Consider the following 18,450-nt stretch of genomic DNA (forward strand, 5'->3'; position numbering starts at 1 on the left):
ATTCAGTCTACAGTGCCTTCGGAAAGTTTTCAGACCCCTTGACATTTTCTACATTTTGTTACGTTACAGCATTATTCTAAAATGTATTAAATAATTTCCCCCCTCATCAATCTACACACAATACCCAATAATGACAAAGCAAAAAATGTACCTTTGGCAGCAATTATAGCCGTGAGTCTTCTTGGGTATGACGCTACAAGCTTGGCACACCTGTATTTGGGGAGTGTCTCCCATTCTTCTCTGTAGATCCTCTAAAGCTCTGTCAGGTTGGATGGGGAGTGTTGCTGCACAGCTATTTTCAGATCTCTCCAGAGACGATAGATCGGGTGCAGGTCCGGGCTCTGGCTGGGCCACTCAAGGACATTCAGAGACTTGTCCTGAAGCCACTCCTGCACTGTCTTGGCTGTGTGCTGTCGTGTCTCTGACTGATTAAATAAAATGACAGGATATTTTTCAAATTGATTACCTAACATTTAATTGATTACGTGATTTAATTCAACCATGTAACAATGAATTCAGTAATAACCTGCGGCACCACGGAAGAGTGCTTATAGAGCTGCTGTCTTCCGAATAAACTATTTTAACCTCTCTGGGATCGTTTGGGACGCTAGCATCCCACCTCGCCAACAGCCAGTGAAATTGTAGGGCGCCAAATTCAAAACAACAGAAATCTCATAATTACTATTCCTCAACCATACAAGTATTTTACACCATTTTAAAGATGCACTTCTTGTTAATCCAACCACAATGTCTGATTTCAAAAAGGCTTTTCGGCGAAAGCAGAACATATCATTATGTTAGGTCAGCAACTAGTCACAGAAAGCATTCAGCCATTTTCCAACCAAAGAGAGGTGTCACAAAAAGCAGAAATATAGATAAAATGAATCACTAACCTTTGACGACCTTCATCAGATGACACTCCCAGGACTCAATGTTACACAATACATGTATGTTTTGTTCGATCAAGTTCATATTTATATCCAAAAACCTCAGTTTACATTGGTGCCATGTTCAGAAATGCCTCCAAAACATCCAGAGAAATTGCAGAGAGCCACATCAAATAACAGAAAAACTCATCATAAACTTTGATGAAAGATACATGTTTTACATAGAATTAAAGATGAACTTGTTCTTAATGCAACCGCTGTGTCAAATTTCAAAAAAGCTTTACGGCAAAAGCACAATATTCAATCATCTGAGAACAGCGTTCAGCCACAAAAGCAAGCCATACAGTTACCCGCCAAATTGTGGAGTCAACAAAAGTCATAAATAGCATTATAAATCTTCACTTACCTTTGCTGATCTTCGTCTGAATGCACTCCCAGGACTCCCACAAGAAATGTTTGTTTTGTTCGGTTACATCCATATTTATGTCCAAATACCACCGTTTTGTTTGCGCGTTTAGTTCACTATTCCAAAAGCACAATGCGTGAGCGCAAAATCCAGCTGAAAAGTCAAAAGAGTTCCATTACAGTTTGTAGAAACATGTCAAGCGATGTTTACAATCAAGCCTTAGGGTCTTTTTATAATAAATCTTCAATAATATTCCAACCGGACAATAGCGTATTCATTACAGAGGAAAAAGAAGGCACGGCGCGCCCCCGTGTACGCGCAGTAAACAACTGATTGGCCTCAGCCTAGTCCACTTGTTGAAACAGCTCTTATTCGACACCCTTCCACAATAGAAGCCTCAAACAACTTTCTAAAGACTGTTGACACCTGCTGGAAGCCTTGGGAAGTGCAATCTGGCCCCATAGACACAGCATATTGGATAGGCAATCACTTAAATGAAACTACAAACCTCAGATTTCCCACTTCCTGGTTGGATTTGTCTCAGGTTTTCGCCTGCCATATGAGTTCTGTTGTACTTACAGACATCACTCAAACAGTTTTAGAAACTTCAGAGTGTTTTCTATCCAATACTACTAATAATATGCATATATTAGCACCTGTGATAGAGTAGCAGGCAGTTTACTCTTGGGCACCTTATTCATCCAAGCTACTCAATACTGCCCCCCTATCACCAAGAAGTTAAAGATCTAAAGATATTTTATATCAATATCAGTCCATTATTAATCATCACCTTATTCAGTCTCATTCTGATTGTCATAAAGTACTCTATTCGAACTCTGGCTAACAAGTTGAATCAGCAATACACAAATTGGCTTAATTATTTATTTACTAAATAATCACACAGAATTACATATATATGCACAGGATAGATCATACATCGATTACTAATCATGTCATGAAGTCCCTAGTGGACTAACCCAATATGATGGCTGGTTACACAAAGAAAGGGGGTTGGGTTTGAATGAAAGAGCAGGAAGACTGAGGGACAAAGGAATTGGGTCTCTATCGGACCTTGAGAACCTATGCTACCGTAAATACAGAATCTTATGCATTCTAATAACTGCCCATTCGGAAAAGGAAAATGCAAGATATATATTTACTTTGAGCCGTGCTTTGATAGATGGGTCGAAGATGGAAGACTGGTTTGCCAAGTAGAGATCGCCATTGTCCTTTGAATAATCTTTCTGGACGTGGTGTTGTAGAGCGGATACGTTGAAGTACCCTTCTTAGGAGATTGTCTGTCCTCGTCCTAGGCTGCGTTCTCAACTGCAGCTGATAACCGCGACAACTAGGATGTAATCACTTCTTTTTTGGGGAATAATAGTTCAAAGTTCATACCATTCTGCCATAATCACCTTGCACTGTATTCTGGCTGGTCTAGTCGAAATTCACAATTCTAACGTGGCAATCTCACCTCCACGTTATCTTGTCTCTTGTAAATTACGTTAGGTTGTAGTTGAAATTAGCCCTTTTAAATGTACGGACAGCAGTCCTCACGTCATCAGGAACTAAGGTTGACTCCCGTCAACAGGCTTTTGTACTGGGGAGAGAAGGGCGTGTTTCATAGTTCTCAACCAATGTCTGTTCACTTGGGTGTGGCCACTGACTGGGCCTAAGTTATACTGTGAAACAATTATCTTATTTAGGAGGTTAAAATTAAATGGAATCTTTCACAAATAGTTTCATATTTAAACATTTCAATGGCACAACAATTCCATGTGAATCTGATACCTAGAATGTGTAGACTTTCCTAGATCCAATTTATGTCGTCCTATCATCAGATATAATGTCCCAGACAACAACTGATCTGACATACCGGTAATATTCTTTAAGTACCAACAGACACTTTCAACTGGTTGAGGAAGGGAAATAATGTTCCATTCCCCAACCTTTTGATGTTACCATCCTTTCTCTGTGGTAACAAAGGGCTTTCCAAGAGTCCATTCTGTAGAGTGGAGGGAGAAGGGGGAAGGGTATTTATAGGGGAGGTCATATACCTCACCCAACAGGGCAACATCATGAAGGTGCTTAGGGTCATTGTCCTGTTGGAAGGGGAAGCTTTGCCCCAGTCTGAGGTCCTGAATACTCTGGAGCAGGTTTTCATCAAGGATCTCTCTGTACTTTGTGCCGTTCATCTTTGCCTCGATCCTGACTACTCTCCACCATGCCAGCACTGTGCTTCACCATAGGGATGGTGCCAGATTTCCTCCAGACGCTTGGCATTCAGGCCAAATAGTTTAATTTTGGTTCAGACCAGAGAATCTTTAGGTGCCTTTTGGCAAACTCCAAGTGGGCTGTCATGTGCCTTTTACTGAGGAGTGGCTTCCGCCTGGCCACTCTACAATAAAGACCTGATTGGTGGAGGGCTGCAGAGATGGTTGTCCTTCTGGAAGGTTCTCCCATCTCCACAGAGGAACTCTGAAGCACTGTCAGATTGAGCATCGGGTTCTTGGTCACCTCCCTGACCAAGGCCCTTCTTCCCTGATTGCTCAGTTTGGCCGTGTGGCCAGCTCTAGGAAGAGTCTTGGTGGTTCCAAACTTCTTGCATTTAAGAATGATGGAGGCCACTGTGTTCTTGGGGACCTTCAATGCTGCAGAATCTTTTTAATACCCTTCCCCAGACACTATCCTGTCGCGGAGCACTACGGACAATTATTTTGACCTCATGGCTTGGTTTTTGCTCGGACATGCACTATCAACTGTGGGACCTTAAATAGACAGGTGTTTGCCTTTCCAAATCATGTCCAATCATTTGAATATACCACAGGTGGAATCCTATCAAGTTGTAAAAACATCAAAGGTGATCAGTGAAAACAAGATGCACCTGAGCTCAATTTTGAGTGTCATAGCAAAGGGTCGGAATACTTATATAAATGTGATATTACATTAACAATGTTTATTACATTTAAAATGTTTAATACATTTGCAAACATTTATTAAAACCTGTTTTCACTATGGAGTATTGTGGGCAGATTGCTGAGGATTTATTTGTATTTAATACATTTTAGAATAAGGCTGTAACGTAACAAAATGCGGAAAAAGTCAAGGGGTCGGAATACTTTCCGAAGGTGCTGTATATGCAGTTATCTTAGCTGGCAAGCAAGCCAGCCAGATAAAGTTAGTTATTTTAGTATGCATGCTAGCCTAGCCAGCTAACTAGCCAACCACCATGGTTGACATAACTAAGTAATAAGCCAGAAATCAAAACCAATTAATCTAGCCAAAGCAGGAACCCAGAGACTACAACAACAAATCCAGTAGATATACAGTAGAGAGCGGAGACTTACCGATTGATGGCTGAGTTGGCAACCAAATAAGAGCCAAGGAGCGAGGTGCGTCAGAGCGAGAGGCCATTTCCCCGAATAGTACTAAAACCCGGAAATGAGTCTGGGTCGTTCAGCCATTCCTTTGGGGAAAATGTATGGAGAAAGAATGGAGAAAAACACAGAAAATAAGGTCTGAGGTTAATACAGGCTTTGGAGATCTTATACGTTTTGTTCTATGAGAACATCAACATCCCTGCTGTTCACAGCGTGGTTACCAGGGGACTAAAACAGCTGAGAAGTTGAGCCTCACACTTCAAATCGCTTAGTGGTTGCGGAAATTAACCCACTATGCTGTTTACTTTCTGCATCTACATCATATCACTGAGTCTACCTTTAATAACATGTATATAGATACTGTTACTGTTACATTTGCTGTGTTATTTTAGCCAGTAATATTGTTTAGTGTTATATTGCTTATTTCAGGGGAAATGTGCAGTATCTATTAGTATTCTAAAGTACACTGAACCAAAAATAAACGCAACATGCAACAATTTCAAAGGTTTTACTGAGTTACAGTTCATATAAAGAAATCAGTCAATTTAAATAAAAGCATTAGGCCCTAATCTATGGATTTCACATCACTAGGAGTATAGATATGCTAGTCACTGATTTTTATTTTTTAAAGGTAGGGGCGTGGATCAGACACCCAATCAGTATCTGGTGTGACCATTTGCCACATCTCCTTCGCATAGAGTTGATCAGGCTGTTGATTATGGCCTGTGGAATGTTTTTCCACTCTTCAATGGCTGTGCGAAGTTGCTGGATATTGACGGGAACTGGAACACGCTGTTGTACACATGACTGGAACTCGCTATTGTACACATGACTGGAACACGCTATTGTACACATAACATGTCTGGTGAGTATGCAGGCCATGGAACAACTGGGACATTTTCAGCTTCCAGGAATTATGTACAGATCCTCGCAACATGAGGCTGGCCGTGTGTTATGCTGAAACATGAGGCGATGGCGGTGAATGAAAGGCATGACAATGGGCCTCAGGATCTCGTCACGGTATCCCTTGACTAGAAGAATAACTATAAACTATTTTTGTTTGGGAATAACTGGGCCAGTACATTAACTGGGCCAGTACATTGTGGAACATTTAGAGAGAAATGTATTATGTAGAATGAACATGGCTCTCTGACACGTGGAATAAGGAATCGTGTCAACTCTATTCATTACATTTCTATCTGAAATGTAACATATTGTTACGCCACTTGTTATGCCGGGTCTTGGCCTTTGGGAGAACCCGTGGACAGGAAGGGGTTAACGGCCAATGTGATTATCCGGATCTTGTGATCCAGAGCTGAGCCATGAATGAGTGCCTTTTATGTGCAGTGAGCGGACTGCATCTCAGCCGGTAAAGCTGCCTGAAAACCACACATCGCGGTGAGTTGGGTCAAATGGAATGATTACCTGTATATAGATCTGTTCATGTGCTGTATGTATTGTTTGTGAAATCATGTTTGCCTATTTGAACTGACCTGCTTCTATGAATGTTCCTATGTATCTCTGACAAGTTTGAGAGACAGCTTTGCTGCACCCGTGGTGTCATTCGTGAGCGATCCAGATTGTTTTTTAAGAGTTGCTGACCATACAACCGTAGCTTTTTCATATAATTATTTCAAATGGCAAGATTTAAAGATGTTTGTAGAACCATGAGAGGGCTAATCTGCCTGGAGAAAAACATTTCACTGAGGGAATTACATGCACTGGCATTTCGCCTGGTTTTCTAACAGAGTGGGTCATTCATTCATAGCCTCCTGGACTCCAATACTCTCAGCCCCGATCTAATGGTGAATGGACTTTATAGTAGCACATGACAACAGACACTGCTGTTGATCTACTGTATTCTACAAATAAAGAAGGGTGAACTGAATGATAACCGAACCACCTCACTGACGGTAAACTACTGTATTATGTTCCTCTAGCCATAAAATGCTTGTTAGTGTATTCTTTCTACCCTTGTAACAGTGCTGTAATGAACTCATGTCAACATTCCAAAATTCAAGATGGACCAACACATCTCAAAGGTGATAAATGGTTCTAGATTTTGGAATGGTTATACAATTTTGGTCCTGAAGGTCTACTGCAGCTGCTGGTTTCCATGCAATCCCTCCGATCATTGACTGATTCAGATCTGGGACCAAATGCCATTTGAAATCATTTCAAAATACTTTAGCTGTGCTTCATTGAGCTTCCCTGTTGCAAACCCCACCCACATAGCAACCCAGGCAGGCTGAAGCAAACGCTTAAAGTACGTAAAAGATTACAAATAGTATTTGAACCCAGGTTTCCCTGGGACATCAACTGATTTAACTATCTTGTCAGTCTTGTCAATATGTACAATTCAGCAGATGTTTAGGTGAGCGATTAGCATTTTGGCTGCTTGTTTATGTTTAACTCCTGGAAAATAGGTTTTGGTAATTAGTACTCTCAATAACTAAACCATGATGCCCTTGTCGTTTTGATTTGAGGGTGGATATTGGGAGTTATGGCGCCATGTATCTGAATCCCCTGGTAATCTGGCTAGTTGACACCGAGAAGTGAGGTGTTGGGAGGCTGTAGCTCTGCCTCTTGGCCATGGAGACAGGGGGGCCTGGTCAGCCCGGTCAGCCAGGCCCGGTGCTGGGGCTTCGGAGTCTCTCCTTTGCCTACCAGGGATTGCTAGAGATCCCCTACGAAGTCATACTAGCCCAGCGAGACACCCTGGAAGTGTTGGACCTCAGCTACAACCTGCTGGAGGAGTATCCTTCTGCTCTGAGCCCTGTAGAGACAGAGGCAAATACACATGTGCTACACACACACACACACATCTGAATTCCATCTCTCTCTTTCATGCACCAATCAGAGACATGCTATGCATGTGTACTATACTATTAACACACAGTCTACCTGGCAATGTTTCTCCTTCATTCAGCTGCCAACGGAGCCCAGCTCTCTTGGGTGAACTGGAGAAGCTCAGCACTCTGATCCTGGACTGCAACAGCTACTCGTCCCACGTCAAGTTCCCCTACATGCCTAGTGTCACCACCGTGTGGATCAACAAGAACAAGGTCGGCAACCTGCCCATCTTCGTTGAGGAGATCCGAAGCAAGTTCCCCAACATCAAGTAAGACTGGCTTTTACTGAAGCCATTGGGGCAGTGTGTGCGTGTGTGTTTTTGCCTGGGTGACAGTATCTGTTGAAGCCAACATCTTTGTTGTTTTCATTCCAAACTGCGTTCAGTAGGGTGCAACATTGTGGAGCATTGAACAGACATGTTAATACAACATAAAAAAACATGAAACCAGAACACAAATACCATTTTCAAGTTTTAATGTCACATGCATTTCCCTCATTAAAATGCAAATCAATTTATAACATTTTTGACATGAGTTTTTCAGGATATTTTTGTTGTTATTCTGTCTCTCACTGTTCAAATAAACCTACCATTAAAATTATAGTGATCATTTCTTTGTCAGTGGGCAAACGTACAAAATCAGCAGGGGATCAAATACTTTTTTCCCTCACTGTATGTAAAGGAGTAAGGTGACTCGGCATTTAAGTGTTGTTTTCTGACCTCTGGATGTTTTTACTTCCTGTAGGATTCTCAGCATGATGAACAACGAATCAGCACCCAGCTACTTCAATGGAGGGAGTCTAGACCAGTACATAGACTACAGGTGAGCTTGAGTGAACACAGCTGATACACTAAAGCTGCACCTCTTTGATCAGGTGTCTTTTTAGATTCAGATGAGAAGGATGTGTTGTGTAACCTCCACAGGTCATAGGAATATGACATGATTCTATAGCTCAAAATAAGTTGGAGTTAAAATTGTGTGATATGCAGTGCATTCGGAAAGTATTCACACCCATTGACTTTTTCCATTTTGTTACGTTACAGACTTGTTCGAAAATTGATTAAATTGTTTTTTTCCCGCATCAATCTACACACACAAAAACACTTGCGGGTCGGTTTTGGAACGCGGGCCGCCTGTTACCGACCCCTGCTACATACCAGACTTACTGTTCCTCATCAATATGTTCTGTCATTACTACAGTATGAAATAATGTGCTTTATGCTTTTTGTGTCTCGCCCACCAACATATTCCTCCTCTGGCCACACAGGCAGTATGTGATCAGTCAGATCCCAAGCCTGAAGATCCTGGATGACACTGAGGTTTTGGAGAAAGAGAGAGCGCAGGCTAAGAAGACCTATAGGATGCAGAGGACCAGGGAAGGCAGCAAAAAGAGGAAGGAACTTCAACATTAAACCCTCCATAACACTGCTCCCTATCGAACTGAACTTCAAAGATTTATCAAGATGAGAAAAATAATCATTGTATAGATAGATAACTAGTTCAAGGCAAGTTAGCATAATTTCAAATATATTTTCAACATGTTTATCAAAATTAAAATGGGATAACTTATCTTATGACTTTGGTTGAGGGGGTTCTAAGCTGAAATATGGAATTGTTTTAAGATGGTCATGCTATGGAGCATTTAGCTATTTGATTTGGAATTTTAGGACCCCTTCAGGTACAACACATATTTGCTAAAATATTGAATTTGGCCTTTACTACTATAGCACATAGAAATACATTGAATAACACATTCATAAATGGCTAAAAAGACAGTCAGAAAATAAATCATTAGGAACAAGTGTCTGTCCTTTTTCTAAAAGATATAAGAATGCTCAGGAAATATACAGTATCAGTCTAAAGTTTGGACACACCTAATCATTCAAGGGTTTTTCTTTATTTTTTACTATTTTCTACATTGTAGAATAATTGTGAAGACATTAAAATTATGAAATAACACATATGGAATCATGTAGTTACCAAAAAGAAAGTGTTAAACAAATCGGAACATATTTTAGATTCTTCAAAGTAGCCACCCTTTGCCATGATGACAGCTTCGCACACTCTTGGCATTCTCTCAACCAGCTCTACTTGGAATGATTTTCCAACAGTCTTAAAGGAGTTCCAACATATGCTGAGCACTATTTTGCTGCTTTTCCTTCACTGCGGTCCAATTCAGCCCAAACCATCTCAATTGGGTTGAGGTCGGGGGATTGTGGAGGTCAGGTCATCTGATACAGCACTCCATCATGCCCCTCCTTGGTCAAATAGCCCTTACACATCCTAGAGGTGTGTTGGGTCATTGTCCTGTTGAAAAACAAATGATAGTGGGACTAAGCGTAAACCAGATGGTTTGGTGTATAGCTGCAGAATGCTGTTGTAGCCATGCTGGTTAAGTGTGCCTTGAATTCTAAATAAATCACAGACAGTATCACCAGCTAAGCACCCCCACACCATCACACCTCCTCCATGCTTCACGTTTGGAACCACACTGGCAGAGATCATCTGTTCACTTACTCTGTATCTCCCCAATTTGGACTCCAGACAAAAGGACACATTTCTGGGCCCAAGCAATTCTCTTCTTCTTATTGGTGTCCTTTAGTGGTTTCTTTGTAGACATTTGACCACGAAGGCCTGATTCACACAGTCTCCTCTGAACAGTTGATGTTCAGATGTCTGTGACTTGAACTCTATGAAGCATTTATATGGGCTGCAAGTTGAGGCTGGTAACTCTAATGAACTTATCCTCTGCAGCAGAGGTAAATCTGGGTCTTCCTTTTTTTTTTTTTTTTACTAGGCAAGTCAGTTAAGAACAAATTCTTATTTTCAATGACGGCCTAGGAACAGTGGGTTAACTGCCTGTTCAGGGGCAGAACGACAGATTTGTACCTTGTCAGCTCGGGGATTCGAACTTGCAACCTTTCGGTTACTATTCCAACGCTCTAACCACTAGGCTACCCTGCCGCCTCTTTCCTGTGGCAGTACTCATGAGAGCCAGTTTAATCATACCGCTTGATGGATTACATTGTTTTCCACCTCAATCTACTCACAATGCCCCATAATGACAAAAAGAAAACATTTTTAGAATTTTTACAAATGTAAAGAATAAAAAAATAACAAAAACATATTTACAAAATTGTTGTTGAAGCAGTGATTACAGCCTCGAGTCTTCTTGGATATGATGCTACAAGCTTGGCACACCTGTATTGGCACACCATTATTCTCTGCAGATCCTCACAAGCTCTGTCAGGATGGATGGGGAGCGTCGCTGCACAGCTATTTACAGGTCTCTCCATAGATGTTCGATCGGGTTCAAGTCCGAGCTCTGGCTGGGCCACTCAAGGACATTCAGAGACATGTCCCGAAGCCAATCCTGCGTTGTCTTGGTTGCGGAGTTGTTGTCCTGTCGGAAGGTGAACCTTCGCCCCAGTCTGAAGACCTGAGCGATCTGGAGAAGTTTATCAGGGATCTCTCTGTACTTTGCTCTGTTCATCTTTGCCTCGATCCTGACTAGTATCCCAGTCCCTGCCGCTGGAAAACAACCCCTCAGCATGCTTCACCGTAGGGATGGTGCCAGGTTTCCTCCAGATGTGATGCTTGGCATTCAGGCCAAATAGTTGAATCTTGGTTTCATCAGACTAGGGAATCTTCTTTCTCATGGTCAGAGTCCTTTAGGTGCCTTTTGGCAAACTCCAAGCAGACGGTCATGTGCCTTTTACTGAGGAGTGGCTTCTGCCTGGCCACTCTACCATAAAGAACTGTTTGGTGGAGTGCTGCAGAAATGGTTGTCCTTCTGGAAGGTTCTCCGATCTCCACAGAGGAACTCTGGAGCTCTGTCAGAGTGAGCATCTGGTTCTTGATCACCTCCTGACCAAGGCCCTTCTTCCCCCGATTGCTCAGTTTAGCCATGTGGCCAGCTCTAGGAAGAGTCTTGGTGGTTCCAAACTTCATCCATTTAAGAATGATGGATGCCACTGTGTTCTTGGTGACCTTCAACACTGCAAAAATGTTTTGGTACCCTACAGACAATTTTGGTACCCTACAGACAATGGAAACAAGATGCACCGGAGCTCAATTTGAGTCTTCTTCTGTAAATAGGTTTAGATTTTTAAAAATTATTCTTTACATTTGTAAAAATGTTTAAAAAAAATGTTTTCGCTTTGTCATTATGGGGTATTGTGTGTAGATTGACGAGACAAACAAATAATTTAATCAATTTTAGAATAAGGCTGTAACGTAACAAAATGTGGAAAAAGGGAAGGGGGTTCTGAATACTTTCTGAATGCACTGCATACAAAAGTGTGTGGACATCCCTTCAAATTAGTGGATTCGGCTATTTCAGCTATACCGGTCACTGACAGGGGTATAACATTTTTCACACAGATATGCAATTTCTATAGACAAACATTGGTAGTAGAATGGCCTTACTGAAGAGCTCAGCCATCTTTCCAACAAGTCAGTTAGTCAAATTTCTGCTCTGCTATGAATCAAGCTTCACCATCTGGCAGTCCGATGAACGAATCTGGGTTTGGGATGATTTAACTGGAATGTCGGCTACCTGCCCGAACGCATAGTGCCAAATGCAATGTTTGGTGGAGGAGGAAGAAGGATCTGGGTTGTCTTTCATGGTTTGGGCTAGGCCCTTTAGTTTCAGTGAAGGGAAATCTTAATGCTACAGCATACAACGACATTTTAGATGATTCTGTGCTTCCAACTTTGTGGCAACAGTTTGGGGAAGGACTTTTCCTGTTTCAGTATGCCCCCGTGCACAAAGCGAGGTATATATAGAAATGGTTTGTCAAGAACGGTGTGGAAGAACTTGACTGGCCTGCACAGAGCCCTGACCACAACCCCATCGGACACCTTTGGGATTAATTGGAATGTCGACTTCGAGCCAGGCCTAATCGCTCAACATCAGTGCCCGACCTCACTAATGCTCTTGTGGCTGAATGGAAGCAAGTCCCTGCAGCAATGTTCCAACATCTAGTGGAAAGCCTTCTCAGAAGAGTGAAGGCTGTTATAGCAGCAAAGGAGGGACAAACTCCATATTAATGCCCATGATTTTGTAATGAGAGGTTCGACAAGCAGGTGTCCACATACTTTTGTTCTTGTAGTGTACATGCCCTATCCAGAGTAGCCTACTCTCCCTTCTCTCACAGCTGGAAATGCTAGCAAATCTTCACCCTCTTCCATGGCTGTTAGCTAGCTACCTATCTACCTCGCTACAAATGCATTTGGAGTTACAATGATAAATACATCAACATAGCTATCTAGCTAATATGAAGTTAGCAAGCTGTTGATATTTAATTCACGTAGCTAGCTATACAGTATGTAAAGTTAGCTAACTAGCAAGCATTACGTTAGCAGCTAATTTGATTTAGCATGCACATTACGCTTCTGTAGCAAGCTAGCTAGCTATCATTTTTGATCATTTTCAAAATATATTTACTTACAGTACTTGAATAGGTTCTCCCATTGCCTCCATTTTCAGGGTCCTTAGAAAAACGAAATAATGGGAAATCTTAAGTTTCCGGCAGCAGCTAAACGCAGCCAGCCATGTGAACAATTGGAGGACAAACAACAGACTAGCTGTGTTCGAATACTCATACTAACTGAACCATTTGTGATGTGAATTGAGTATATAGCATTGTAATGACCTGGCTAGATCATAATTGTCCAGACAGAGGGTTGAGTTTACAATTCATGGTTTATTCCCAACTCCCACACAGGCTACTGTTTGGCCATAGCCCACGCCAAATAAATGAAAGGTACCAGTATAAAACAACCGTGACCTTCTCTTGTGAAGACCAAGCGTAAGAGAGAGAACAATGGCTAAAACATGGCAGATAGCATGTTGATTGGCATGTCGAACCCCACGAACACTGGGTACTGGTAAGTACAACACAACCAACTAACAGCATAACACACAGCTGGTTGTGCGGGTTGCTACATAGCCCCCCCACCACAAAGTCCCTCATCCCCGAGGGAACAAACAAAGTCTCTGAAGCGATCCGGGGGTCTCCTTTGCCTGCGTGGCCGTTATGGTCACAGAGTGTCCAGATGTGAAACAGGGGGCTGCCCTTCTGGGGCCCAGGTGATGAAGGCAGGGACATGGGGGACAAGGATGAGGGAATGGAGAATACAGTCTGTGGCTCTGGGGAACCACGCGGTGACACAGGGAGGGAGACTGGGGGAGTGGACTGTCTGGAGCCTGGGGAATGTCATTGCCAGAGAGGGGAATTGTGGGGGTCCCTGTGGTTTGGGGAGAAGATGCCCCTCTGTATGGCGCTAACCTGTCCCGGTGCAGTGCAACCTTTCTCCCCCTGGGACAATTTATTAGTTATGCTGTCTTTGTTAGTTAAGCTGTCTTTGTTAGTTATGCTGTCTTTGTTAGTTATGCTGTCTTTGTTAGTAACGCTGTCTTTACAAACCACATAGCCTATAGTTAAAAGTGACAAGTTTGATGCATAAGTAGTCAACTAACGTTAGGTAGCTAGCTAACATACCGGTACATACTGCTGTAATGATATGCTATCTAAATATGCAACGTATATTTACTTGATTATTCCTGTCATTCTTAGCTTAGCTAAATGGTGTAGTCATTGTGCGTTCTTAATGGACATTCGCATGCTTTCGTGAATTCGCTCTGGCTATCTACTCCCATTTCAGAGCACTCGTCTGGGTGTACCAGAGCCAGAATAATGAATTTACGAGCGCTGAACACCTGTTGAATATGGCCGGTGTCAGTAAACGGCGGGAAAAAAGCGTCATTAAATTGTTGCCAGCAGCACAGTTACAGTCACCAACGCCCTGGATAACATGTAAACAGCCTAACCAGCTCTGCTAGGGCGAGTAAAATGGTCAGAGTGGTCTGATTTGTGTCTGGAAGTAGCTAGAAAGCTAGCCAACGTTAGCTTGGGTGCTTGAATTTACGAGCACACTCTGGCACTCCAAATTGAATTGAAGAACACACCCGAAGTCGTAAGATGTCTAACTAGCTAACTAGCTACACTAGCAAGCATCAACTTCCGGTAGACAGGCGAAGAGCTAGTACGCTCAACTGAAAGCATACTGTTTGTTTACAGTATACTAAAATGAACTAATAGCATATAGTATGTAGTATATACTCATTAAGTATGTAGTATACAGTATGTTAGTATGGGTCTTCGAACAGAGCTACTGAGTTTGGTCTTCTAATATGGCGCTTGGTGCAGTTGCTAGGTGATTTGTGACAACTGCAAGCCCTCTATACATCTATTTAAAACAAGTAATGATACATCTTTATCTTGTGGCATTAAACGTTAAGACATTAACTGTAATAAAAAGTAATACACAGCACATGACCTTGAGTTCTGATGCGGTTTTAAATGGATGGTAGACAATGACATACCTTGTCTAAATGGATATTCATGTGATAAGATTAATCTATTGAGTAAGGTAAGAAATTATGTCATACATTAGCAATCGAGCTATACAGGTGACTGGCCTATAGTCTTTCAATGCAAAAATATACTAGCTTGTTTGGACTTTTCTGAGATTCTGAGCAGTGGTTGGTCAGATCAGAAAAACACCTGCCCAACACTATTTGAAAAAGATTTTATCATCCATATTATGAGTTAACCATTCAGAAAGAAAACAAAAACAAATGTTAACTTGTCTCACTCACTACTTCGGTTTCTGGCATGGACACCATCATCTTTTGCTCTGCATTTACGTGCACGTGGAAATTATAGTAAAAAATCATGACATTTTTGGCATGAGGTTAGCAGTGTGTTAGCAGTTCAAAATCACATTTGAATAATAACTAGTGACGATCCAACGTCATTAGCTACCCTTCTGCCCACTTCAGCTGTACAGAGAAGAAAATTGGTATATGTGACTATTGTTTTTTTTTGTTGCAATTATTTGTTACCTTGACCATATGCTTTTAAAGTAAAATTACTGCATTTGAGGTCGAGGGCTGTGACAGCATAACTAGCTAGCCAGTAACGTTGATTGCTCTTCAAAACTTGCGCGATAACCAGGCTATAGTTACTATATAACGTAAACTCACCCCATTCTGTACAAATGTGCGCAACCGCAACATTCAAACGAGGCTACAAAGAAAACTAATGGGACTGTAGCGACTTTGTTGACGTCGAAATCAGGGGTGTGAACTAGGTTTCTATTCAAGCGTTGATCGACACGTTAATGGTTCTATAGTATTGGAGAAAAGTTGAAAAAATGGACGCTCTGTTACATCTTGACGTGTCATGTCGTAACGTACAGCACGCACAAAGCAACTATTTCTGTCTTACAATCTCTCTCCACCAGGTGTAGCACTTCTTTCATCCTTTAAAAACAAGAAATTGACAGTGACAGGGGTAAGGGTACCTAGTCATTTTTTGCATCATCATTGCATGTGATCATCATTCTCAAAGCCTCTGTTTACTTCTAAGATCACTTTAGCACCGCCCTAAAAACCCGATTCAAATTCGACACAAACCTTCAAATAGGTATGTAATGACACATTATATAAACTCTTTATAGTGTTTTATTTACAATTTAGAGGCGATAAGGTGATAAGTTGGACAGATTGAGTGAAAAAAAAAAAATTCCCCACACATCTCTCCTTCTCACTATGAAGCATTAGTTTCGCTTCCCCACCCGCCATTTTTAAAAAGACCCAACGGGGCTCATTGCCTGCTTGAATTATGCAGAAACGGGCAGCGTTTAGGTCATGTAATTGATTCTGTTAGAAAGGGGAGAAATTGTTCTTTACAATGGTATTGACATTACAGTTGATCTGGAAGTATTACGTTTTTGGGGCGCTAAAATAAGGGCAATTCTATGGACCAAGGCGATGTACGAGTTTACGTGAATTTACGTTAACGTTAGTTGCTAGGGAGCTAATTAGAAAGCCCTAAATAAACCAGAGGATTCTCTCTCCATAGCGCTGAGTTGCTCCCTTGACGGGGCAACTCCACTAATGTAACCTGCCTGGGTCCATCTCAGCCTAATTCCCCCCCATATCTTCTTTATTGATTTATACTCCTGTTTTCCTCCTGCCCTTTCCTGTATTCTCTGATCTAATTATTCGTTGAATTTGAGTTTGGGAACGGTAATTGAGGCCATATTGACGATTCGCTATGTCTGGGTCCTATATCTATCTTAGTGCACTTAGCCCGTCACTTGGTCGAAACCAGCGATGTATTCCTGGTGCCAACACAGACTTATCTCTTGTGCTTCACCCTCGTGCACAAAGAGTTTTGTAAAATTACTATACTATAATATCGAAAAGGGATATTCGCGAGATAATTATGCGTCTAGTGTAGTTTATTGGAGTAATTCTACAACTTCACACATTTCTACTGCCTGGCCAAATGTTAGTGTCCCTAACGCCTACTTTTGGGTCAGTGACAATGCATTCAGATACCTTCTATAATATTTGTCAAATTAATTCTAGGCCAACAGCACAAATTCTAGGCCAACAGCACAAATTCTACACCAACAGCACAAAGGGAACAGAAATCAATTCGTTACACAGCACGGCGGCCGCACAACCCCGCCCCAAACTTTTGATTCGGCGGTCAAATTTAGAGTCGGTGGTCAGTATCACTCGGTCTCATGAAACAGTCAATCAGTGACATTAATCTGGTGAGATCAGGTTTAATTCCTTCACTCCTAGTCCCATTTTTTTACTTATTAACTGATTCTCCTAGTGGGATGCCAACTCCACTAGTCCCAGTCTTGGTTATACGTCTCGATCAATTAACAAAACATTTCATAATCACATTCACATTTAATTTCACAGAGTCATCAAATTCCTCACTGTTACACCTAGTAGATTGCCACATCTACTATTGCCAGACTATATGAATAAGACTTAACAATGTATCACATTTCATTTCATTATGTCATCAAATTCCTCACCGTTACACCTAGTTGATTGCCACATCTACTATTGCCAGACTATATGAATAAGACTTCATCAAATTCTCACCGTTACACCTAGTTGATTGTCACATCTACTATTGCCAGACTATATGAATAAGACTTCATCAAATTCTCACCGTTACACCTAGTAGATTGTCACATCTACTATTGCCAGACTATATGAATAAGACTTCACAATGTATCACATTTCATTTCATTTTGTCATCAAATTCCTCACCGTTACACCTAGTAGATTGCCACATCTACTATTGCCAGACTATATGAATAAGACTTGACAATGTATTTACACAGATATCATTACGCAATGCCTTTGGTTATCGGATAATTTTTCCATAAATTTAACAGCAATTCATACTCACGCATCCAGTACTCCTGATCATAATTTGGATATTGACTATGATATAATATGCAGATTTTGATTTAACCGGCTCTGCCTACCTTATAGTTTCGAGCTCTTTGATCAGTTTCCTGAGGCGAGTTGAATCCCCGATGGCTCCTGTAGACAGGTCGCCCGTCTTTCTAGAATCTGTCGTCAACTTGTCTTTTCTCTCATCAACTCTCTATGGACCGAATTCATGGGTTTACACCATCCTCTGCTACCAATTTGTTGATGAATAGATATATGAGAAACGAGACCAAGTTGAGACTCTGGACAAGGCGGATAAGGTATAGTAAAGGCCGTTTATTCAAGAGTAATGATATCTGGCAAAGCGTGCTGCACGGCCCCATTCGTCTAGTTCTTAGGGAACTATCGGAAGAAGAGAGTGAAACATGATGTGCAGTTCAATTTATACATTGAAACGACGTAGGTAGATTCTGGTAGTCCTGGCTTCTGGTAGGTTGCTTGTTGGTGATAGACAGTCCCCTCCAGCCTGGTGTCTGTATCCCATTGGTTCTTGACAGAGTTCTTTGTTTTTGGAGCCCATCCAGAAGGGGGGTCGAGTGTGTGTTTTAGGAATTTCAGTGTATATGTTCAGTGTATATGTTAT

General features: G+C 41.6%; 1 protein-coding gene across 3 annotated transcripts; it reads left to right on the forward strand.

Annotated features, from left to right (window-relative positions):
* The first annotated feature begins 5,982 nt into the window (after window positions 1-5,982).
* Window positions 5,983-9,410, forward strand: LOC112261047 (U2 small nuclear ribonucleoprotein A'). 3 transcript variants are annotated; one of them, XM_024436403.2, is made up of 5 exons: window positions 5,997-6,071; window positions 7,160-7,429; window positions 7,615-7,794; window positions 8,270-8,347; window positions 8,793-9,410. In XM_024436403.2, the coding sequence occupies exons 2-5, from the start codon at window positions 7,266-7,268 to the stop codon at window positions 8,935-8,937; spliced, it is 567 nt and encodes a 188-aa protein (XP_024292171.1). In that variant the 5' UTR covers window positions 5,997-6,071; window positions 7,160-7,265; the 3' UTR covers window positions 8,938-9,410. The 3 variants fall into 3 exon arrangements, with proteins under 3 accessions (XP_024292173.1, XP_024292171.1, XP_042184369.1); XM_024436405.1 differs by lacking the exon at window positions 7,160-7,429 and having other exon boundaries at window positions 5,983-6,071; window positions 7,603-7,794; XM_042328435.1 differs by lacking the exon at window positions 5,997-6,071 and having other exon boundaries at window positions 6,094-7,429.
* Window positions 9,411-18,450: the final 9,040 nt, after the last annotated feature.

This window comes from Oncorhynchus tshawytscha, linkage group LG10, assembly GCF_018296145.1.
Source record: "Oncorhynchus tshawytscha isolate Ot180627B linkage group LG10, Otsh_v2.0, whole genome shotgun sequence".
NCBI lineage: Eukaryota > Metazoa > Chordata > Actinopteri > Salmoniformes > Salmonidae > Oncorhynchus > Oncorhynchus tshawytscha.